The sequence below is a fragment of the Mya arenaria genome, chromosome 6, assembly GCF_026914265.1.
Source record: "Mya arenaria isolate MELC-2E11 chromosome 6, ASM2691426v1".
NCBI lineage: Eukaryota > Metazoa > Mollusca > Bivalvia > Myida > Myidae > Mya > Mya arenaria.
The window spans coordinates 68,811,003-68,836,623 of record NC_069127.1 but is presented as its reverse complement, the minus strand read 5'-3'; the positions used below and the strand labels follow the sequence as shown (position 1 = coordinate 68,836,623).

The 25,621-nt window shown below is 35.5% G+C and overlaps 1 protein-coding gene across 9 annotated transcripts in view; it reads right to left on the bottom strand.

Annotated features, from left to right (window-relative positions):
* Nucleotides 1-25,621, bottom strand: part of LOC128236678 (neuron navigator 2-like) — a 188,774-nt gene that overhangs the window by 51,105 nt on the left and 112,048 nt on the right. For 7 of the 9 annotated variants that reach the window (XM_052951710.1, XM_052951709.1, XM_052951704.1 and 4 more), the window contains 6 exons: nt 9,345-11,044; nt 8,946-8,998; nt 8,291-8,314; nt 7,772-7,846; nt 5,330-5,371; nt 4,383-4,400 (listed from right to left, as the gene is read on the bottom strand). In XM_052951710.1, coding sequence (XP_052807670.1) covers nt 4,383-4,400; nt 5,330-5,371; nt 7,772-7,846; nt 8,291-8,314; nt 8,946-8,998; nt 9,345-11,044 — 1,912 coding nt within the window. The remainder of the gene's footprint in view (nt 1-4,382; nt 4,401-5,329; nt 5,372-7,771; nt 7,847-8,290; nt 8,315-8,945; nt 8,999-9,344; nt 11,045-25,621) is intronic. The other 2 variants (XM_052951706.1, XM_052951708.1) reach the window with 2 other exon arrangements.

The following is a 25,621-nucleotide window of genomic DNA, read 5'->3' as shown; positions in this document are numbered from 1 at the left end:
GAACAACTTACAAAAATACCATAGGGCCACAAGCAATGAACCGTTTGTCTGGCATTACCCTAACCATTTGTAAAAGTACCATAGGACCACAAGTAATGAACAGTTTGTCTGGCATTGCCATAATTACTTACAAAAATACCATAAGGTCACAAAAATGAACAGTTTGTCTGGCATTACTTAAATTACTCACCAAAATACCATAGGACCACAAGCAATAAACTGTTTGTCTGGCATTACCCAAATGCCTCAAAGGAAAACATTCGACCACAAGCAATGAACAGTTTGTCTAGCATTACCCAAATGTCTCAAAGAATACCATAGGGTACAAGTAATGAAAAGATTGTCTGGCATTACCCAAATGACTCAAAGAATTCCACAGGGGCACAAGTAATGAACAGTTTGTCTGGCATTACCCAAATGACTCAAAGAATTCCACAGGGGCACAAGTAATGAACAGTTTGTCTGGCATTACCCAAATGACTCAAAGAATTCCACAGGGGCACAAGTAATGAACAGTTTGTCTGGCATTACCCAAATGACTCAAAGAATTCCACAGGGGCACAAGTAATGAACAGTTTGTCTGGCATTACCCAAATGACTCAAAGAATTCCACAGCGGCACAAGTAGTGAACAGTTTGTCTGGTATTACCCAAATGACTCAAAGAATTCCACAGGGGCACAAATAATGAACAGTTTGTCTGGTATTACCCAAATGACTCAAAGAATATCATAAGGGCGCAAGTAATGAACAGTTTGTCTGGCAATACCCAAATGACTCAAAGAATTCCATAAGGGCACAAGTAATGAACAGTTTGTCTGGCATTACCCAAATGACTCAAAGAATTCCACAGGGGCACAAGTAGTGAACAGTTTGTCTGGTATTACCCAAATGACTCAAAGAATTCCACAGGGGCACAAGTAGTGAACAGTTTGTCTGGCATTACCCAAATGACTCAAAGAATTCCACAGGGGCACAAGTAGTGAACAGTTTGTCTGGCATTACCCAAATGACTCAAAGAATTCCATAAGGGCACAAGTAATGAACAGTTTGTCTGGCAATACCCAAATGACTCAAAGAATTCCACAGGGGCACAAGTAGTGAACAGTTTGTCTGGCATTACCCAAATGACTCAAAAAATTCCACAGGGGCACAAGTAGTGAACAGTTTGTCTGGTATTACCCAAATGACTCAAAGAATATCATAAGGGCACAAGTAGTGAACAGTTTGTCTGGCATTACCGGAACAACTTACAAAATACCATAAGCTAAGCCACAAGCAATAAACTGTTTGTCTGACATTACCCATATGACTCACAAAATAACACAGGGCCTCAAGTAATGAACAGCTTATCTGGCATGACCCAAACCACTCATAGTCATAAAATACTAGAACCAAATTGTTTTTAGCATCTCAAGTTGTCATATTATTTTTCTGTATAAAACAATAAAATTGACGTACAAATTCAGGGGTTAACAAACAAACAATTGAATTATTCTCGCCTAGTTGATTATTGCAATTATTTTTTTAAATGCCATGTTCAATTCAAATTCTGGTATTTGAGACAAACTGTCTTCTTGAATAAAACTAAATTTCTCAATTTTCTAAGACAGAATTGTTATTTTTGGCAATACCTGTTCATTTCTTTTTTCAGATTCAAAGGTTGATGCTCCTTTATCATGCTTGTTATCATATTTTTTTCAAATTTATCATACTTTTTTTAGGCTTTATCAGAAAATGAGTAACTCATATGATTTTAATCTTAAAAAAAAAGATCAATTTATATCAATAAAGTGTCAGGACAGACCGACTCTTTGTTCTTATATGAATTTGAATGAACATTTGATTATATTTTGCACAACACATGAACAGCTTCAGAACTCCAAAACATAAGTAGGCAATTTCAATAAATACTCAATCTATTATTTTATCATTGTAATTTTTAAACAATGTTTCTGTTGGCGTTGCTGACTTGAAAATTTTAATGAGATAAAAATAATGGACCTTTCACTTAACACAAGGCCAGAATGTGTTGTACCTTCCATGGCCTTGAAACTTCATTTCCAAGCCAATAGAAATTTTTTGTCCAAAAAACATCAAAATGTCAAGCATGTAGAGAATCCATCCATTGGCAAGAAAACAGGAACAGACAGGGATGGCTTGGTAATTAAGAAAAGACTAATTGGACACCACCCCTCCTTGCCAAATTTTGCCAGATGGCCAACAACACAGAACTTTTTCATTAGATGAGAAACCTACTCATTAGAGGCTTGAGCAGCAATTGCAGAAACAATTGCAAGTTTTGCTTTATTACCAATTAAAATTAAAAGCATAAGTGCAAAATGAGGAATTTTGATTACAAAATTTCTTGAATGTTACAATTTATCAATGCACGGTATAATCTTGTATAGTTTCTTTTATGAGATAATCATAGCGCAAGACAGTTGTTAATCCTTCTAGTTTTCAACAGAATTGCAACTGTCTGATCGCTCAAACTGCGTGGTGCCCAAATGTCATTTAACTGGACTTCATGAAGTTGTTTTTCTTTCCTTCTTTTCTACTGAACTTGTACCATAACTCTAATTCAATTAGATTGGACACATCATTACCATAAAATGGGAGTTGAGTAGCAAGTCTTTGAGATAAGATATAAATTGCAGGTTACATTCCACCAAAGTAAGAGTTCATGAGGTCGCATTCCACTGACACAGGAACAGATGTTTTCTTACTTTTAGAACATGCTAGCCCATGTTATATTCTTCATGAATACAGGTGTTTATAAACACACATAAATGAACACAAATAATAATTTTGGCAAAACTTCTGAGATGCAACAGTTGAAACCAGCTTAAACTGCAGAGCCTTGCCAAATACTGAAGTGAATTAAGTAATAGTTTTTGCAGCCTCTACCCTAATTATTTAATGTATACATGAGCGCATTTTATAAAGCAGGTTTTCAATCTTCGAGGTTTTGGCGGAAATAACTGTTTTGTTTAATTTTGTTAAGAACAACGTTCAATAATAAGTGTTTGTAAAAGAGAATAGCGTTGCAATTGATCGCATGCTAGTTATTGCATGGTTAAACTCGACCTACCTCTTACGGGAGTTAATTCATAAATAAAAACAAAGAAAACTGACTCCAATATGGTACAAGTACAATTCAAAACACTAATCTCATGAAACTTCTACAGTGGCTAGAGAAAAGTTGTTATGATCAACCACTTCCAAAACCTCAAACTCCGACAATCTTTTTCTCTGGCATAGGAGCCTCATTGTAAGATATCATAAAAAAATAGTAGCAAAATATTACATTATCTTTATCTCCAATTTTTGCAATGGAATTTTATATGAGAATATCATGCCCTATAAAATTGCGAAAAACTAAATCAAGAAACTGATATAGCTTACGAACATGCTTGGCATTGAAACGTGAATCATCAGGTGTCTGTATCAACAATTGTGCTTATTTCCCTTTCAAACAGAAAACATTGACAAAGGGAAAAAACTCTATTTCACTACATTTCCTTTCATGTTTTCAACCCTAAATAGCAACTAATCGAAAATTTCTACCTCTGCAAACTGTATAAATAGTTGCATGCTTATATGTTAAATGGCTTAGCAGGTGGAATGATAATGTTTTACAAACTGTGGCCATTTAACGCTAAATACAAAAGCAAAATAATCTTAAAATTTCAACTGAATGCTAGAAAGGCATTTTAGAGTAATTGTCTCATAATGGTAAGTCAAAATTTTTGCCTGAAAATAGAAAAACAATGCAAAAAAGTCTCACAACACCAACATGCCAAATACCAACCAATATCCTAAAATATCCGCATAAGCATATAAGTGTAATATTTGAAAAAATATTTATGATGTTATTCCACAGACATTTGACAAAAACGTAAAAATTCAACTGTAGAAACTTTGCAGTTTTGGAGAAATTCCAGTATGAATTAAGCCTGACTAGAAATTGAAAGGCAGTTATCTAGAATGAAGAATTTCTGCACATAATGATTGAAAGAAGAAATCTTGCGTTATCATGATATTTCTTTGAATTGGAATAAACAGCTCTCGAAAACCCTTTTTGAAAAATGTCTTATTTTTCAACGGTAATTGGCTTTGATTTATGACGTTACCATAGTAATTACAAGATATCTGCACAATTTTTGTGCCCTATCATTGATGTATCAAGATTTTTTTTCCCAATATTTTTGCAGTCCTATGATAAATTACATAACAAGGGAGAAAACTCAATAAATATATTGGTAATCAACAACATAGTTGTTCCCCTTGAAATTATTTTTTGACTTTTTGACAACATAAATTAGGGACAACATAAAATATGAAGCCCTAAGCTGAGGTGATAGATGAAAATGTCACTTACTGGTATTTGTGATTTCTTCTGTGATGAGATGAAATGAAAATAATGAACAATTATATGATAATTAATGACTATGATGAAACAGCATGCCAATGTTATGTATGCATAGCCATGCAATGATATTTAGCAAACAATATAATCTTTATTTTACAGAAATATTTGGAAAGAAAACACATCTAATAAGTTCATTCTGTAAATGGGAGGAATTACGGCTTAAAGCTGCACTCCTTCATATTGACAGTTTTTAAATTATTTTTAGTTTTTGTCTCAGAATCAGCTGATTTTGGTATCAATGCCTTCAATTTATTCATATAACATAACTCACAATAGATCAGATCTCAATCATTTGGGAAACTGCCGAAAAAATTCTATTTATTCTTAGCATAAGTAATGCTTTTAGCCATAAACATTAATTTTCGAAACGTAAATATGAAACATTGAGCTATGATGTTTTGTCAGCTATCTTGCTTCACTTGTTCCAGACATTTACGCAAACTTTGGCTCATCCCAAGACAAAAAATAATTAAGTTGTCAAAATGGTCAATCTGTGAGAGTTCAGCTTTAAGATTTCTGCCAGGATCTGATAACAGCTTATAACTGCAGATTTTAGTCTAGAGGGTTAATATAGCGAATGAAAAAGCCGTCCTAAATTATTGATTATGGATAAAAACAGAAATAAGAAATCAAAACAATGCCGTTCAAATTATCATTGTTGCAAAATTTCATAAAAGTATAAACATATTATTACAAACACAATCGTAATAGTATTTGTGGAATATTAGCTTGATGAGCTGTTTATTGTTATTATATACCTGACTCTAAATTAAGATTCTTGTATCTTGTAAACGTTGACTCATTCACAATGAATCAGTTACAATTCATCATCATATTGTAGAATGACCTTTTCTTTAGAGTGTTAACAAGAAAGAAGAGAAAAGTCTTCACAGTACCTGGTATTTCCCTCCTCCAAAAGACACATTTGCATAGGGGTGCTTGAAAAGAAGCAAGATAAAAGTTTTAAGCACCCAGGGACGGACATGAAAAAACAGGGCATGCATATCTGATAGGCACAGGTCTAGAAATACTGTTTCCATGGTTAAATGCACTTTTGATTACAAAACAGTACTAGCTCAAATTAACGGCCTTATAAGATACAAAACAAATTTTACTATTCTATAGATAACACAATGCCACCAAAGATTCTCTTGATAACATTATGCCAGTAAAAGCTTTCTCTTGATAACATTATGCCTCTGAAAGCATTCTCTTGATAACATTCTGCCAGCAAAAGATTTATCTTGTTATCATTATGCCAGCAAAAGATTTATCTTGATATCATTATGTCAGCTAAAGATTTATCTTGATATCATTATGCCAGCTAAAGATTTATCTTGAGATCATTATGCAAGCAAAAGATTTATCTTGATATCATTATGCCAGCAAAAGATTTATCTTGATATCATTATGCAAGCTAAATAATTATCTTGATATCATTATGCCAGCAAAAGGTTTCTCTTCATAACATTATACCAGCAACAGATTTCCCTTGATAACATTATGCCATCAAAAGATTTATCTTGATATCATTATGCCAGCAAAAGATTTATCTTGATATCATTATGCAAGCTAAAGAATTATCTTGATATCATTATGCCAGCAAAAGGTTTCTCTTCATAACATTATGCCAATCTAAGATTTCTCTTGATAAAATTAGGCAACCGAAAGATTTCTCTTGATAACATTATGCCAGCTAAATATTTCTCTTGATAACATTATACCACCTTAAGACTTCTTTTGATAACATTATGCTACCTAAAGACTTCTCTTGATAGCATTAGGCTACCTAAAGACTTCTCTTGATAAGATTATGCCACCAAAAGTTCTCTCTTAATAACATTATGCTACCTAAAGACTTCTCTTGATAACATTATGCCACCAAAAGTTCTCTCTTGATAACATTATGCTACCTAAAGGCTTCTCTTGATAATATTGTGCTACCTAAAGACTTCTCTTGATAACATTATACCACCTAAAGACTTCTCTTGATAACATTATGCAAGAGAAATGTCTCTTTTGATAATAGTATGCCAGAGAAAATTCTTTCATAATGACATTATGCTAGTTAAAAAAACTGTGTTTTTCTCTTAATGAAGGCCAAAAGGCATACAATATCAATGTGTATAAATCAATGTTAACCTTGTTTTATTAGTTTCACAGGTAAGAAACCAGCATGGGTAGAAACATTTAGGAAACAATATTGCCTACACCTAATCAGAAAACATAGCAAAGGCACATTCTGTGACTAGTTTCTACTAGAGGGTCTAATGAAATCTAGGAAAGTCGCAGTTCAACAAAAGAACAGAGGGTCAAATTTGTAATCATATGTATGCGTGATTCATTTTCAATTCTGCTTTAATTCACAGCAATGGCTCCAGAGAAGCATTTTACTTACAAAACAGCAAATCACCAGGATGCAGATATTAAAAAGTAACTGGACCCAGGATAAAAACAGTATAGGACTTCAGATGTGCAGCAAAATAAATCATTGCCTCATATATTCTTAAATGAATGGGAAATTGCATGTTGTAGACTGTGGTACTATGTGTGGATAACTTATTTTACTTCTACAATTTGCAGGCTAAGTGCAAGATGGTTGTAGCTCAATTTAGAAATAGAAGGTGTTACAATAGTTTTGCGCTAAACCATCAAGTTTCTTATAGAATGATGAAAGAATATTGAGGGAAGGGACTATGAAAGAATATTGAGGGAAGGGACTATGAAAGAATATTGAGGGAAGGGACTATGAAAAAATATTGAGGGAAGGGACTATGAAAGAATATTGAGGGAAGGGACTATGAAAGAATATCAGGGGAAGGGACTATGAAACAATATTGGGGGAAGGGACTATGAAAAAATATTGAGGGAAGGGACTATGAAAGAATATTGAGGGAAGGGACTATGAAAGAATATCAGGGGAAGGGACTATGAAACAATATTGGGGGAAGGGACTATGAAAAGAATATTGAGGGAAGGAACTATTATGGACTATTATGGATATGTGCTGTGCTATCTTTAACTGAACCTTTTGCATGTTAAAATCTTTATTTAAAATATATTCAATTATATTTATAGTTGCTCTATTTTTCCTAACTAGGTAGATCAAGTCTGACCATGCCTTTGCGCACAATAACATTTTGTTATTACTCATACCCACTTATTTATCAGCTTCGTTTTCAACAAGTTAGTATTAACAACAGAAGTTTAATGAAGAAACCAACTTAACATCTAAAATGTACATGTTTACATACATAGTCCGTATAACTACTCAAAATGCATAATATATGAGTTCCACTGCAAATGGTGATTTTACCAGAAGGGGAGGTAACACTTACATTTGTATTGAGCTGTGTTGACAGAGTTGTCACTTTGTCATAGGCAACCTCTAACTCTCGTCGTAGTTTTCGTATCTATAGAAAAGTTTTTTCATTTAGCACAATCATAAAATTATTTTAATTTGACTTGTAATGTCTCTGATAGCAATGATTGTTCCCTTATTAATATTTTATATGCTTAACATCCATTTAACCTTCAAGAGTATTAATTTAACTCTTTTTCTATCTCACAAGGATAGTTTGAGGTTATGAATATTTTAATAAGCCCCTTTTAGATGACAATTGCTGAGACTTATTCTTTGAAAATATAATGTTTCACATTAATGCATACCATTATCACATATCCTTTCACATTTCAATGTTTTGCAAATAATTCATTGTCAGATATAATGAGCGGTTAAAGCCATAAAAAAACGAGTGCTTTGGTTCCATATGGCCTTCACCCAACCATATTAACTTTCAGATGTTTAATAGTGAACACATTTCATGTTCAAATTGTAAATAAAAGAAAATTCATACCTCAGCTTGCTGTTTTTCTTCAGCCTGCAAGTGAAAAATGACAAAATAATGAAATCATGGATATAAAAACAAACTATTCATTATTAATAAGCTGCAACATTTTACCATCACCACAAGCAACATCAATCAGATCAGAATGATAGTCGACATCATCATCATCATCATCATCATCATCATCATCATCATCATCATCATCATCATCATCATCATCATCATCATCATTAGCAGCAGCAGCTGCAGCTTCTCAGGAAGTGTAACTGGATCAAGTCTCACTGGAGTGTATGCCTATCCACTGTAGTGGAGTGTATGCCTATCCACAGTAGTGGAGTGTATGCCTATCCACTGTGATGGAGTATAAGTCTATCCACTGTAGTGGAGTGCATGTCTATCCACTGTAGTGGAGTGTATGTCTATCCACTGTATTGGAGTGTATTTCTATCCACTGTAGTGGAGTGTTAAGTTTGTTAAGAGGTCACCAAGCTGGACAAGTTGGTTTCTACTTGTATACTTGCCTGTCAATGAAATGCTTACTGGTCTTATATTGCAATGATTTTTGTCGCAATTATCAAAATAACATACAACATCCATATTTGGATATCCATGTTGTATTCTGTTGACAACTAGTAAAATATTGTTTGACCCAAGTCTTACATACCGTGGAGTAGACGGAGGAAGAGCTGGAAACCAGAGACAGGGAGGAGCCATGCACTGAAAAACACAACATCAACACTGATTATATGGAGATTCTACCAATATAACATGTCTGACATGGGATTAGACTGGAGTGTCTGGAATAAACAGAAAATCTGTGGAACCAGAAGAATGTACCTGCTGACCCCACAGATCAACGGTATCATACATTGTTTATGACCTTGTAGTAGAATTTACGGTTGAAAATTGTATTTCCTTTCCATTACAAGTAAAGTTACACATTGATAACTTTAAATAAAAATTATTTACATTTTTGACAAAATGCTGGCTCAATCATGTCTCACTTAAACTAAATAAAAAGTTTTGTGTCAGAACTCTTTTTATGGTAAATATCAATACTAACAACTGTCCTGATCGTCTTCTCCTCTATTTGCTTTTGTCATTGCGAGTGGTGTACCATACGGTAGACTACTGCTCGTGTTGGAGCGCACCATTGGCTGACCTTGACCGTGTGCATGGCTGGCTGCGTAGGATGACATCGGAAACGTGAAGCGTGACGATGCATGAGAACTGTTGCTGGGGGTGGGGGAGGTTGGGGGTGGGGGACTGGGCAGCTCCCCCTCAGAGTGCTGATGAGGCATGCCTTGCTGTAGTTGCTGGGCACTGGCGTAAGCAGAATCTGAACGAGTGGATTTCATACTGTTTGACCTCTGTAGGCCGTAAGTGGATGACTGGGCAAGAATTCGGGCATTAGCACTACTCAGGGCCCTTGCCTGTTGTATTCTAGCATTGATACTGGACGCTGAAGACAAAGCATCCATGCTTTCACTGTCTGACACATGGTGGTAGATATTTCGGCCATCAGCTGTAACGGCCCCAGAGTTGGTTCGAATCCAGCCTCCAGTGGCGGCAGAGTTCCGTGGACTTCCCATAGCAAACTCCAAGGGCACATAGTTTCCTCCCACTGTAAACGCTGGGCCGGGGATGTGCACAGAACTGTAGGGACTGTTGTGTCTGCTACCATCTGGCCTGCTGTAGGTGGCATGAGGGTTTGAGATTATAGTGCTGGCCATAGAACCATTGTCTACATTCTGTGCCATCTGAGAACCTATACCACCTTTCCTTCTACCAAGAGAGTTAGACTTGAATATTTCCATTTCAGTTTGAGCAGCACTGCTTGATTTTGTTCTCCTTTCCAATGAAGCACTGCTAAACTCAGGAACATGTTTGCCGCCATCCTGTTGTTGGCCAGTTTTTTGGTGCTGTGCAGCAATGCTTTGTTCTTGGCGTTGTCTTGAGGTAGCTGCATGGTACTGCTGGGCTATTTGGTCGAGCCCATGCTTAGCCAGTCTGGAGCCCACTGTGTTAGAATTGCCCTTAGCTGGGCTTCCTACTGGTGAGCCCATGTGCCCACCAGGGGCACTCTTGGTACTTCCCACAGATCCAGTGCTTGTGTTACTAAGTGGTCTTCGATTAAAACCATACCCCACTCCTCCTGGCTGTAATCCACGCATATTTTGCATTTTTCGAACATTAGATTCATACACATGAGATTGGTCCGTGTTTGTTTCTGAGTCACATTTTGTGTTTGGATAGGTCTTATCACTGGAGGCATAATCTCCAGTGGAACTCTGAGATCTGAATTGAATATCTGGCTGTGATAATTTCCGCAAATGACCTACATTAGCTTCTTGATTAAAAGGTCCCGGATGGGCATTAGGCATTTGCCCACTGCGCCACTGATCGTATCCATTATAAAGGTAAGCATAATCAGCAGGATCACTGCTTAACAAACGATTATTCTGAAGAGAAAACTTTCTAAACCCAACTTGCTGAGGATGGTCACTGGGCTTCGGCACATCACTCATATAGTCTGTACCAAGAAACGCGCTGGTTCCCAGATTTGGTACCCGTTTTCCTGGAGTAGCATGAAGGTTAGCGTTCGTGAGATTACGGAAGAGATCTTTGGGCCCGGCCCGCTTGCCGGCAGCATATGGGTTTTGGTCCTGGTTTGAGCCTGTTTGGAGATTGCCCTCGTCGGTGCTAATCTCGTTGATGGTGTCGCTGATGTCGCCGCTGCTGATGGAACTGCTGTCATCAAAACTGAAACAAATTGTTCACATGTAAATTACTTAGTTCTTTAAAATTAACAGACAATCATTGATAGAATTCACATGAGTTGGACCATTTGCTGACCTGGGAGAACTAATTGCTATCATGTTTTTGTACTTTGCATCTCATGACTCACAAGAAATTCATCACAATATTCACTCAGATAATATGCAATGATCTTAAATCTAAAAATCCATCCAATTTGTGTTTTTCCAACACCTAATACTGTAAGTATGGATCATAACAGGTGCCTTGTAGATGGCTCAGATACACAGTGACATAAGATGTGTCAGGCTGATAGAGGAACTGAGTGAAAACCCAGATGCTTATCAGCAGTACAATTGACCCAGAAAGCTGAAACTCTGACAATACCACCCTTTAATTGTTTTAGAATATACAGGGCACTCATGCACAACAGAGCGAAGTCATACTCTTTCAAAAACGCTTTCCTGTTGTTTTTTCAGACAAAAAGGGGCATAACTCAACAATTAATTAAGTCAGAGTTGTGGGCCTTGCTTTACATGTGTATATTGTCTCTGGCAATCTTAGAGTTATGGCTTAGGTTAAAGTTATTGCTCGCTGAAATGCCAACAGCAACAATGCCAGGCTTTGACACTGACAATTTACCTTTTTCAATGTCGACAAGAAGAGATGATATGTTTTGTCAAAATAAAATTCCATCATGATTATTGAGTTATACACAAGGGCTTGACAAACTTGGATATTAATCAGATCAATTGACAATAATGTCAGAAAGAGGAGGTCTCCAATGATCCATCAAATATGAATGTAATCAAATCAGAAAGCAATACAAGATACCTCACTTGCTGCTTGCTGATCAGGCAGTGAAAATAACAAGATCAACTTCTCTTAGGACACCTTGATAAAATATAGATCTCATTTTTGCAATGTTTTAATCAGTTTCCCTTAATATATACTAGCAGTTTGAAAAAAACATAGCAAAAGCCATAAGTGTCAAGGGGTTCCCATGTCGAGAGATAACCAATGTCAAGAAATGAATAATGTAAAACGTCATACAAAAATATATGTTTTCTTTCACAGACTGGTTAGTCATCGCTGAGTATTGACTGGTTAACTCATCTATGGCTTCCCGATGACAGATCAATCACGGAGAGTGCCAATATCACGTCCATATCCCACTGTAATCTGATCACACTCTTGGAAGAAGCCTTAAACGGCCATGACCATTGTGTCCCATTTAAAGACCCTGATTGAATTTCACTGTGAGTAAATAGGTACTTTATTTCCAGAGCTAATCCCTACGAGGAATCTTCTTCTATCTATGGACATTTGCTGGCGGGAATCATGAACATTGTGAGATTGAACAAACAAATATGGAAGCAAGTGAAGTACAAAATAGTGATCTTTTTGAGTCATTATTGGAGCATCATAGGACAGATGTTTGCCATTAACAATTGCTAAGTAAATACAAACAATCACACATTACTAAGTAAATACAAACAATCACAGTTCAAATTATTGCAATGATAAAGATGCAAGAACATAACAGCTCAACAATTTATTAACTTTACTACAGCAATCTATTTGTTCACGTACATCAATGTCTTGTCTATTGCATTATGAGGAAGGCAGCTTGTATTACAACTCCTGCATGTTCCTCTTAATAAGATTATTTGCAGGGAAACAAAATCTGTGAATGCAAGTTAGCTTGTTCCCATTCTTTTGTGATTGAAATTTATTGAATTACAGAAACAGGAAGCTTTGAGTGCTTATTCTAAGGAAACAGCAAATCATTTCATTTACTGCATATTAGCACAACAAATAGGATTTCATTACAAGAAGTAGTTTCTTGTAATGGGGCTCACTGTCATGAATACAAAATTTGCATGACTCCCAGGAATCAATACCAATTTACAGTGCAGCACACTTTCTGACTGGTTTACTGCTAACAATGTACAAGAATCAGTCCATTGAGGACAGAATGAGTCACAGTCTGTTTTTGTCCCATAATGCATTGCAGCAATACAGGAAATCCTGGGAATTGCTGCATGTGCATATTTCATCTTGACAAACTAGATGACACATCTAATGATTCTTGCATTTCTACAGATATTATGATCTGCAGTGTTTCTTGTATTTCTACAGAAAATGGTCAACAATTCTGCATTAGATATTGATGTCAAATAACAATGAGATTTCATTGGGACATATCATCAGAATCTGAAACTACAACCCAGTGATCAACCAAAACAGTAATATTTGGTTTTGGAAGACAAACATGGATAAGTATGTATGAAATAGAATTACATGACAATTAACTTAAGTCTGCAAGTTTCAAAATATCCTGCCACAAGATTTAAAGACCAAAAGGCTATTAGACAAATAACAAATGAACATTAATGTACTCCAGATAAAATCTGCTCTTATTAGACTTACTGAAATATTTTCAGATCTAAGGCATTTAAGTTTTTATGTCTGGCTGGAATTGGCTATTTTAATCTTTCTTTAAAAATTTACCACAGAGCAGCAATAAACGTAAATCTCCCTTAACCATTTGCAAAATATGCACCTCTGCTTTATTGTTTTATAGATTTTTTCTAAGAAAACTAATAAACCATCTGCTTCTGAAAGTTAGAGGAATTTGTAAGAAAACAGCAAGATTTATTGATCACAAAACTAACACTGAAATATCTGAAGAATATTCCAAATGAAACAAACATGTATAGATTCACTTAAATGGGGCAACACAAAAGCATGTATGTTGTTTGTTTGTGTTCTGCTAAACAAGGGACAATAATACAACAATTATTAAAGCAGAGTTATGGGCCTTGTTATTGGGAGATTATCTCTGTGCCCATAAATGTATGTACCAAATTGCCCTTGAATATCTTGCAAGGTTTTTGAGTTATACCCAAGAGTAATTTACGCTTTTGAATGATATTGATGCAAACACCATGACTATAATCACAATTGCTTCAAAAAACGGTCAAGAGAAATATGATTCAATTATATTGCAGAGCACTGCATTAATTTTAGATATTAGATATTTTAGATTGCACCAGAGGGCAAGTTTCACATTGTTTGTCTTAAGTTCTTAATATCAGTTTGCTACACAATCAGATTCTTTTAAGGAAGCTTAAGCTGAACTTTCTCTCCTCAATAACTTGAGATCAGCCAATAAACAGGCAACATACCAATCAGTTTCCTAAAAATAAAACATTACTTACATTATCTCTGCAGACGTATATTTACATTTTGGGCATGTATTATAAATACAATACAGACTGAGTAATACAAGTAATCTTGTATGAGCCTATTTGCATAATAGGTCTCATAATTTTGGGTGCCAAGTATTGTTATGGCTTTTACTTGATTCTATCAGGTACATGCACTTAACAACAAAAAGCTCCATTTTGTTGGACAGTTATTATAAACCTGAAATATTTCAACATCCATATCCTAAAACCTTTAATTTAATGAATTGCAACAAACTGTACAAAACTTAACCCAAGTCATCCCCAACCAACTCAATACATCTAGACTGTTACCAATCCGCAAAACTTCTATGCCTAAACTTGAACCAAACCACATTTTTACACACTCCATGTCTAAACTTGAACAGATTCCTAACAACCTCTATGTCTAAACTTGAACCAATCCCTAACAACCTCCATGTCTAAACTTGAGCTAATCCCTAACAACCTCCATGTCTAAACTTGAACCAATCCCTAACAACCTCCATGTCTAAACTTGAGCCAATCCCTAACAAACTCCATGTCTAAACTTGAACCGATTCCTAACAACCTCCATGTCTAAACTTGGACCAATCCCTAACAACCTCCATGTCTAAACTTGGACCAAACAGCCCAGTCCATGTCTGGACTTGAAATTAACCCCAACCACCTCCATGTCTGGACTTGAACTAAACCCCAACCGGCACTACATTTCTATGACTGAACTCAACCACCTCTCTAGAATTGAATCAATCTCCAACAGACTCAGACTAGAGCCAACTATGAAATAGTTTATTTGTCATTTTGTAACTGCTGAGTTGCATGGGCTCCCATGCTCAGTTGGAACTAATGCATAACGATTATGCTTTAATCATTCTGTCTTTGATGTCTGATATTCTGCATTTATGATATTTCAACAAGCTCATAGAAGTCATTAATTATTGACAAAGTATGCTTAGTGCTATTGGTTATGATGGTGGTGCATGATTGAATTGGCACATGTATATTTTATTCATTTAAATGTTGTTATATTTCCATGTCAACATGAACACTTGTTTGTACTGTTACAGGAATGAAGAGCATCCATTAGGGAAAATTAATGAGTTCACCAAACTTGCAGCCAAGAATGCAATTTTCAATTAAAATTATCAAACATTATAAATGTCAGAAATCAAACATTTATGCAAGAAGTTGTTTATTTAATCCTTTTCTTTTCCTCAAAGTTTCTTTTTTCCCCAGATTTTCCCAAATTCTAACTTAAACCCAACAGTTCCCAAAAGCGCAAAACTCTGTTCAATTCAATCAATTTAACCACCTTACTAACTTGAACCAATCTGCAATTAATAAAACAATTAGCTTTAACAGAGAGTACTACCCAATCACCCAACTAACCCGGCCAATCTCCTACAAACAACCCTTTTAAGTCAAACAAACACCTGCAAACCAGTAAACCTCTTTAAATCAACAGAACTCTAACCAATCACACTTCTAACGCAACCAAACACCTACCAACTAACATTTAAACTCAACCAAACTTCCTTCAGCCACAAACATACCCAGATGAAGAAGATGTAACAGTCTGCAAACTGGCCAGTTGTTCCTCTGTGATGACAAGTTTGTCTCTAGTGGTCAATTTGTTGGTCAGCAAGGCACCAAACTGACCAATGTCCATGTAGTCTGGCTCTATGGAAGAGGTGGAAGTGTCCATATCACCATGGTAGCCTGCACTGAGAGACATCTTTCCATGTCTGTAGTTGTACACTATTTCTCTGTAACCAGTGTTTCCAACAGTTGGTTTACCTGGTAAATATTTAGCTGACAATGTGCTTGTTGACTTAGGTACAACCTCTTCAGTTGTTTTATCAGCATGAACATCTTTTGTTTGGTCTAAAGCATTGCTCACATTACCATTGATTTCATCAACAATGCTTTTGGTTTCATACAAATCAACAATAGCATATGCATCTGTATTAGTTTTCCTTGTTGTCTCTGTACTTTCAGTTAGTTCTTTACCATTAGCTGTCACCTCACCAGGATTGACTTTTGCATAAACACCAGTCTTGCTTTCATTATCTAGCAGTTCAGTTTCTCTTTGAATGGCTTTCTGGTTTAACTTAGCTATTATAGCATATTCCTTGACAGGTTGTTCAGACGTAACTTCAGACTTGGCTTCATTGTCATTCAACATACCATTCATAACTACACTTGAGGCATTCCCTTTACCTTCTTCCTTGGCAGCCTTTAAATCTGCATATATTGACTGAACCTTTGGCTGCACACTTTTTAAGGACTTTCCAGCACCCTTCCCCTTGCTTTCTTTACTTTTGGACGTTTTTGCACTGGGACTTTTAATACCATTTGCATTGCTAGTTTTAGAATTGCTTGTTTCTTTTCCAGCCTTTTCAACGATCATATCCATTTCTGATTCAGGAACTTCTTCTTTCAGAGTCATAGTTATTCCAAAAGCACCATCTTCGACAGTTACATGATTCTCCACATCAGCTTCAGCTCTCTCATCACCAACTTCTCCAACATTATCACCATTACCTTGTTTCTTCTTCTTTTCTTTCTTCTCCTTGATTTTCATAAGCTCTTTCTGCTTTTCCAGTATCTTGGCTTTTTGTGTCTGCAGTTCATGGTACCGTTTGGAGTCAAAACTCCTCAAAAACATCCCATTCGTCCTCATTTTCCCCTGAGCAGACTGTGTACTCATTTTGCAAGATGTTTGTTCAGTGTATTTTGCTGGCTTGAAATGGATTGGTCCGAATTTGACCATGAGAAAACTGTGTACTCATTTTACAAAGATGAATTTTTGTAAGTGTATTGTGATGTCTTGAACTTTGATGATCTACATTCAACTCAACTTCATTGTTTGTACATTTTCAGTCCTTAACACAACAAAAAAGAAGCCATTGAAACATGAAATTTTAAAAACGTTTGAAGTCCATTTTTTTCATTGCCTTAATTTTCATTTCCATGATTGCAATCTTTTCAGGAAATTAACTTACAAAGGCTCCTTGAAAAGTACCATCACTTTTTTGCCTTCGAATGCATGCATGAAGAAGTTAATCATATGGGTGCATATGGAAACTCCAGATATGCAAAACAGACTGCAGAAAATCAACAAACACCACACTATTCCTTATGTTCCATGCAAAGAGTCTGTAAATTTCAGGTAACATCCAAGTTTCTCTGGCTAAGAATTAGTGCCATGAATTTAATTTAATTAGCTGCAACCCGATCAATCCTGGAACAACTTGCACCCCGTGCCTGGATGGATACAATCCAAAAAAAAACACTCTTTACAAAATATTTATTACCTTTTTCATTGCGAACAAAGGATTATTTCTTTATGTTTTCAATACCATTTTGACTTCACTGTTAATTAAACACCTGAATATCTTGTTATTTTTTTTTAATTCATCTCTTTTATTGAAATGATGAAAGTCCGTAAAAAAATCAGGTTTGGCCTTAACATCTGTTCTTGACAGATTGAAACTGTTTTTGACAAAAATTGTTTTTATTATTTTGGAGAAAACATTTCTCAATATCTCAATAAAAGTTTTCTTTCTCCCCTCTCATCAGCAGTTCTTATCTTAAACTTATCAAATTCATTCTCACCTGGTAATAAAAACTGTTGAGGCAAAAATGAATGATCTACTACCATATCATGATTAATACTTTATAATTTCAAAGAAAAAGTTCCACAAATCTTCAACATGAGTTTTACCCTAACCAACATGTTCACTTGATCACTTTTATTCTCTGACAGTATTGCACACCTTAATGCTATCAGTCACTTTCCAAGCACAGAAAAAAAGTCAAAAAAAAAAATTCTTAAAATTTTCTTCCAGCAAATCAAATTATTTTTCCATTTGCAATGCATTAATTCTAAGCTTTATCTCTTGCAATTGGCCTCTTAGTTTTAACTGTATGAATCATCAGACAACTGTGATCACCATTCCTTGAATGTTCAGTAACTGTTAGAAAAACCCGTTTGCTTTATTTCAAATACTATTTGTATTGTTCTTTATAGCAATAGCATCTAATTTTTAAGTCGCCAACATTCCGCAATCCAACAGAATAGATTTAAACATCAAGCAATCATTTCACAAAATACAGAAGGATAACTAAATTTCCAATGAATAAAATTCACTTTGTACTTGGTATCCAAAGGGGTAATGTAATATTCCAGCCCAACAAACATGTCCCACATAGCCTTTGTTCTATGGTCTAATTCATGCATCCACTATCTCTTTGTTGATCAAACTTTTCCCTCAACTTTCCAGTAGATAACAGACAGAGAGTATCATTGCAAATTCTTCCAGATAATATTGTCATGATAATATGAACTCATTTGAAGCTCAGACCTTTGAATGTTTAAAATAATAGCAAAAGTTTCACAATTCTATAGACTTAAAAGCTTTCCTGGAATTGATTTTCACTGGCAACCTCTCCGAGAAACTTTTTTACCATGTCCACTCATAGACTGGCTGTTTAGAACTCTTTTGTTTGTTTTAGATACAGTTTCAAGCATTTTCTAACCAAAACATTTTTTTTCAAAGAACATCCAGATATGCAAACTTCCATTTCAATATCTTCACCTTACGCTACATTAGAGAAACATAAAAATATCTCAGACATAACACCAACTGTCTGGCTGGTTTCCTAGAGGTATCACAATATTTTCCAATTACGGAATTCGATATATCTCTTAAATCCATGTCACTTCTCAAAGATACCACATGCACAGTATCTGCAGAAATTCACCAATAATGTTGAAAATCTATCAACTAATATCTCATAACTATAAATTACACAAAGCTTGGGAGATTCATACAAATTTCACAAGCAAAAATCTAATGCGAATATCATGCTTAATTCATATTGGTTTTCTCAACAACAACAAAGAAACACTTCTCAGAAAGTTTCTCAAACATTGGATATTCCATGTCCAGTCAAAAAACACAGTGAAAACATGCCCATTATTTCAATGGGGATGACAACATTAAATTTTCCAGAAAATGGAATGACTCATTCCTGTAATCAGGGGATTCAGCATGACAACTGTCAGATCAATCAATTCTACTGGATGCATTAAATTGGCCTTTTAAGAGAAAAAATATCGATGAAATTAAGCACACTTGAATGTATGTTCTATGGAATTCCATAAATATTGCATAAAACCGATAGGACTGTTTCCTATCATTATATTGTGCCCCTAATTAGGATGGGCCTCATCCAAGTTTCTGCTCCGGGAATATACATCAGGAGCCAGTAATGTCAGTGTTCACTCCACAGGGAGCTTTATGTAGATTTTTTATTAAAATTGCAATGATAATTATATTTCGCTGTCTGATGATTCTTCTGCATGACTGCTCTCTCGATGTGTTATAACCCTGGGCCTCCTTAAAATACCTTCATCTTTAAATATGTCTATATTCATATACCAAATGTTTTACTAGAAAGTTTTTTACCAATGCAATTATATTGACCTATATACATCAAAGACACCTATCATTGTTCAAACGACTGAATTAAAATACATTCAAAGCTGTTTGAAGAGCATGCAAGCCGTACCACTGCACGAGATTTACATTTTTCCTACATCCAGACTTCTTGGAAACAAAAGGAAACATGAATCAAGTTTTTCCCTATAATTTCACATTTCGGGACAAGATATGCATCAAAACTTCCAGTTGACATATTGTGGTAATAAAAGCCCAAAAATTGATTCCTCCGGAAAACAGCTTTATAGAAGATGTCCCTTAAACCTCAGAAGAAAGATTCAGGTCTACACTGTCTATCAAGAGCTTCAGAAATGTGTAAGAATTGAACAACTTGTAGGACAATGCAAATGTACTTAATTTAGATACAATAAATACAAAAGCAATATTCCCTTGATAGTCAAGCTTGAGAAAAATCAATTGAATTTAAACAATCCTGAAATAGCTAAAACAAATTAAAAAGCAATCCTTTACAAGTTGTTTTAAATATTCATAATTCAGGTTCAACTTTCAGAAACAGTGCCTGGAGGATATATTCCAGAGGCAGTTCCAGGATATAAAGTTGAAAGGGCGCATGTTTGGGGCACAACTAACAATGTATGTCCCCCTCCACCTCCCTCCATAATCCAAAATACACCTATAAATCAGTGTATTGCAGTTAATTAAGGTCATTCCAAGGGCAAGATCTAGCTGCTTTTGGTCGAAAATATAAGTACATTCTGGCGTATTATTTTCTTATTTTTTACTCCAATATTGACACGGTCAAATTTAGTCAACTTGGGAGTTATAAGGAGGCACACGCGGGTGTGCACCTCTAAATCAGCGAGTGTATTCTATGAGGAATTATTATTTTTCAAATCACAAAGAGGTGACATTCAATTGTGCATGAGCAGCAAAGAGAAGGCAAAGAAAGTTTACAATAAGGGTTTATAAAGCCTCTAACTTTTGTTAAACTTAAATCATGTAAGACAGATACTTCTTTATAAAGACAGCTTCAGTGCTCCATTTCACTCATGAGGGACAGTCACTTACTAATAGGTCAAGTAATTGAATGTACCATGCAATAAAGGACAACCTTTAATAACTAGCATGCATATAGGTGAATAGCATTTCAATTTATCCCCATGTTAGTTATTGCATTGTTAAGCTCCACCTACTTCAGTAACTGTTCTGATACCAGGATTTAAAGATAAGACTAAACTGAGAAAACACTTACAAATATGATTCATATGCTGTTTGTCCTCATTAAGTTCTGAAATCGCTGGCATCTTTACAGACAAGTCTCATCCTGAGGTGCAATATTTCAAACGTAATTCTTGTTAAAATGCATCTGCAAAATGAAGTCATTAAAATGTTCTTACAAAAAGCCTTAATACCTGAGCTGATGACTAACTCTATGATCTAACGAACCTGCCGCAACCTGCGCATTAATGTCACAATATTAAAGACACATCATCAGATATCAGAGCTGGCAAGGCAATTATATAAGACATCATTTCCTCAGAATTGTATCACTTCCAGTCTCCAGTAACAAAGCGGGAACAATGTGATGAATCATAGAAATAACTAGACCATCTTTGGCCAAGAATAAAATAATGTTTTTTATCTTGTTTCATGATTATGATCTGAAACTAGAGTTATACATGCAGTTGGCAGAGTAAGTGAGGTGGTCTATTGGTATATTTATTGGCATTGGTGCCTGCACCTCACCGAAGGGGCTGTGGATTAGAGCTCAACCAAAGGTATCTGCAAAGCCTCTCCAAGTGGACACCCAAAACTGATTTCTATCTAAAAATTATCAAATAATCTAGCGGGGTTATAAATTTGCTTCCATCACAATGGGAATGCAAGGCCAAATTTACTGCAAGGCAAAAGAAGACCACAATAGGGAAACCAGAAACATAAAACATTAATTCTTGGCCTATCTAAAGTCTGATTCATACCTCTTGGCCTTGCTATGTGTTCCATTTTGATAGCTTTCAATTACTAAATATTGATAAGTTTCAGGTTTGGCATCGAGAAATTTCAACTTTTATTGGGCCCTTGATACACACTCGCAGAACATCTTGAATGTCAAGACAAGAACCAAATTTTATGTTCTACGTTTCCAGTCACTTCTGTAGAGAAGCATGTTGGGTATCATTTTAAGCAAGGGGGTTTGAGGACACAAAATGGTAAACAAAGTTGAACCATGAGTTTGACAATGGAAGCCATATGTAAAAGTAAGTAAAGTAAAGTGTTTGTTTATTATAGTGTCACCCATCTTAGTTAAGCCCGTTGGGCTTATGAGACACCTACATTCGTGAACATCTTTACCCCGATTCCATATCCCAAATGCCAGGCGCCTGGCAGGAAGGCAGTTGGTACCCCTCGATTTAACTAGCTGCTGGGTCGGCAACCAGCCATGTCAGAACAAGCCCCTTGTGAGACTCGAACCTTCAACCTCCCGCTCCGTAGGCGGACGCCTTAACCACAAGGCCACGGAGACGGTTTACTATTTACTAGGAGTAATTGACCATGACAGAGGTAACAATGAGAGCCACATGATTTACCATGAGTAGACTGTATAATTTTTATACAAATATGTTAATTACTATTCAACTAAAAGAAAATTCGATTTTTTTCTATCCAACACACCTCAAACTTCAATCACTGAATTATTGTTAACATACAACAGGTATGCTTGCATGACAGAAGCTGGTTTTACTGATGAACTTACCAGGTTGTAATCAGGGGAAATCTCCATCAAACCATCATTACATTATCCGGGTTGTTGAATCATTATTCCAGCAGTGGTGACAATTATTTCCAAGAAATTATGAAAAAACACCTTCAGTAATTGCAAGAACAGCCATTAAAGGTGGTGAAACGATGATAAACTACTTTTAATACTTTTTTTACATTAAGTATGCTCATGAAATTTATAATAGGACTGTGGGGCCTTCAAACCGTTTGAATTAGAAATAATCTGACATGATGTGGATATTTCTATAATATTCTCAGAATGTTGAATCAATAACATGTCATTAAGATCAAGCACGTTCTATTTTAAATTCAGATTTTGCGATTATCCTCACTTTTTGTGAAACATCTATAATAGTCATACCTGGCCCCGAGATCATGCCGGCCCCCACTGGACCCCGTGAAACCCTCAATACAATGATATTAAAGTCTGAATATTAAAAATTTGTGAGCAAGAAAATCCTGCAACATTTATTTAGTTCAGCTTATTAGAGCCCAAAATAAGATTGCACATTCCAACCACTTCTAACCAACCTGAAATAATGTCCTGCATAAACAATCCATCAGAAAAAGAAAGGTAGACAAAGGTTAATGAAGAACAAACAAAAGTATGAGGCTGGGTAATTATCCTGGAATACCTGTATATCAGCGTTAATTAGGAGGGTTCAGGAACTGCCAGACCAGAGATAGTCTGGGCAAGGCATTGCAGACATCCAGTCAGGGTAATGAATCATAAGACTTTTTGTTGGAAAAAAATTATAAAAAGCAAAAACATAATTATGTGCCTATGTTAATTATCAATATCATATTCGCTCAGAAATCATAATTCTATTATATTATTTGCTGAAACTTGAAACGAACCAGATAAAAAGGCTATGGTAGCTATGTCTATCCAGTCATTTGGAGTCACTAGCAGCCACAATGTAACTGAAGGGACAGCTTTATCAAGAAAGGTTGCAAGGTATGGAAGATATAAAAGCTGTGTAAACAAACCTTTAATTACTCTGTAACAATTGATTTTAAAGGACAGGAATGCTCTCCACTATACAGAGTTTTGCATGTGATTACCATGAATTTAGTGTACAACTTGTCTAACACATTTTCGTTCTGTTGTGGTAAATTTATTCAAGAGTTATGGCCCTTTAACTGAATTTTGTGACAAAATGAAAGGCAATATGTAACCTCATAAGTGCATTTGTAACATTTGAAAGACTTAGGCGGGTCATTCCAAACCTCAGTCTCATGTGACTTGGCATCATAGCCAGATTGGTAAGTATCTACTGATTATGTTCTGTCTATTCTAATCCAAGTCACTGACTCCTAGTATTAGAGATGTCTGACATGGCTCCAGTCAGCCTGCCTGTCAAGGTGACATTGAGAAGATCCAAGTTTTTACTCAAGTCTTATAATTATTGATGTGTATATTTTACGAGGATTGTTACACAGATAACTACAAATGGATTCCAAAGCTGTCCATTTTTTCTCAGATGCCAAAGCTGTCCATTTTTTTCTCAATAAAGTTATTTTTAAAGTCATGACTGGTGCTAAAAACATGTTCATTGTTTCTTGACCAAGTTATATCAATGCTAGTGACCTGCTCGCTATGAGTCTACACATGGTCATTGAGTGACCAAACACTGGAGTTTTTGCAAACCTGTGATGATGACAACATCAACAACAACAACAACAACTATGACAACAAGTCTAACAGTGCGCAGTTTTGCTATTAAGATTTTATAACAGATGCCATTTACAAGAGAAGATTCCAACCCAAAGATTGAGAATGAAAGCTAAGTTATTAAGACATGCTGGAAAAAAGATGCTTACCTTTTGTATATATAATATTCCAAAAATCAACCACACCAGTGTAAATTTCTTTCAATATTCTGTTAGCACTACTAAATTGGAGCACAAAATCCCCATAAACTCAACACTCAATCAACTTTTATTTTTTCAAACTCGATGCCAGTAAAAACAATTCCAAACTTCACAGAATCAGCTTATTAAAGCCTGGCAAGTTGGCGCAATTATTCTCGGTAATAATTCACCTCCATCACCATGAAAACATGTCCACAAAATTTTATTGCACACTTTTTTAACTATCAAGCAGAATAAACAAAACTACTTTTTCAAAGAAGTGCTTGAGTCAGCTTTCTATAAATTGCAATGGAATAAAATAAGGACCACTTTTTCATAATAATTTTACACAAATTACAAGAAAAAGGTGGAAGTAACCGAATGGCAGTGCTGAGAGGAATAATTAGCAAAACTGTACAAGATATTTTTATCACCAAGCAAATCAACAAACGCAGGATCGAGAAATCCTACAAGAGTGGTTTCTCCCATCATCATATAGTATTCATATGATAGTTATTTCTACGGTGAAGGTACAACATTATCAACTTGAAAGAAATACATTTCTTATGTTCATAGATATAAAAGACAAAGACATCATTTTATATCTAATATATAAACCCAGTTTGCCAACAAAATTTAATCAACTAAAGAGTGCTGCAGAGTAAACACCCAAAAAGGGGGATAACTCAATCATTATAGAATCCAGAGTCATGGGTGTTGACTGTTCACGTGTTCTGTCTCTGGTAACATGTGAACCAAATTCATTTGAACCAACCCTATGACAAATCTTTTCTCCAAAAAAAACAGGCAAGCTAAAAATTGTTCCTGGTCAAAACGAGATGATCCTACAGCAGTAACAGTATTCTTTCATTTTAAGAATTATAATGAAAATTGATGAAAAATGAAACTGTTTGCTGAATAAATGTAAATAAGAGGACACTTGTATAAATATTTTAAGCAACACTGTAATGAAAGTTATTGCCATCTTTTGAAGAGATTCCTATTACAAGATCATTTAAGCAGAGAGAACCATCCTTTTACACAAACGTTGAATATCATCTCATAAAACATGTCACCAAAGACAAAGCATTCATCTTAATTCATTCTTAAACGATCTTAAACCACCCCCACACATCTGGGTTTTTGGGGGCTAAATCAATGTCAAGTGAACATTTCAGCCTTCGATACCATACATAGGGTTAACGACGATCATCACCGTCATATTTAAATTGTCTCTCTCCCAAGGT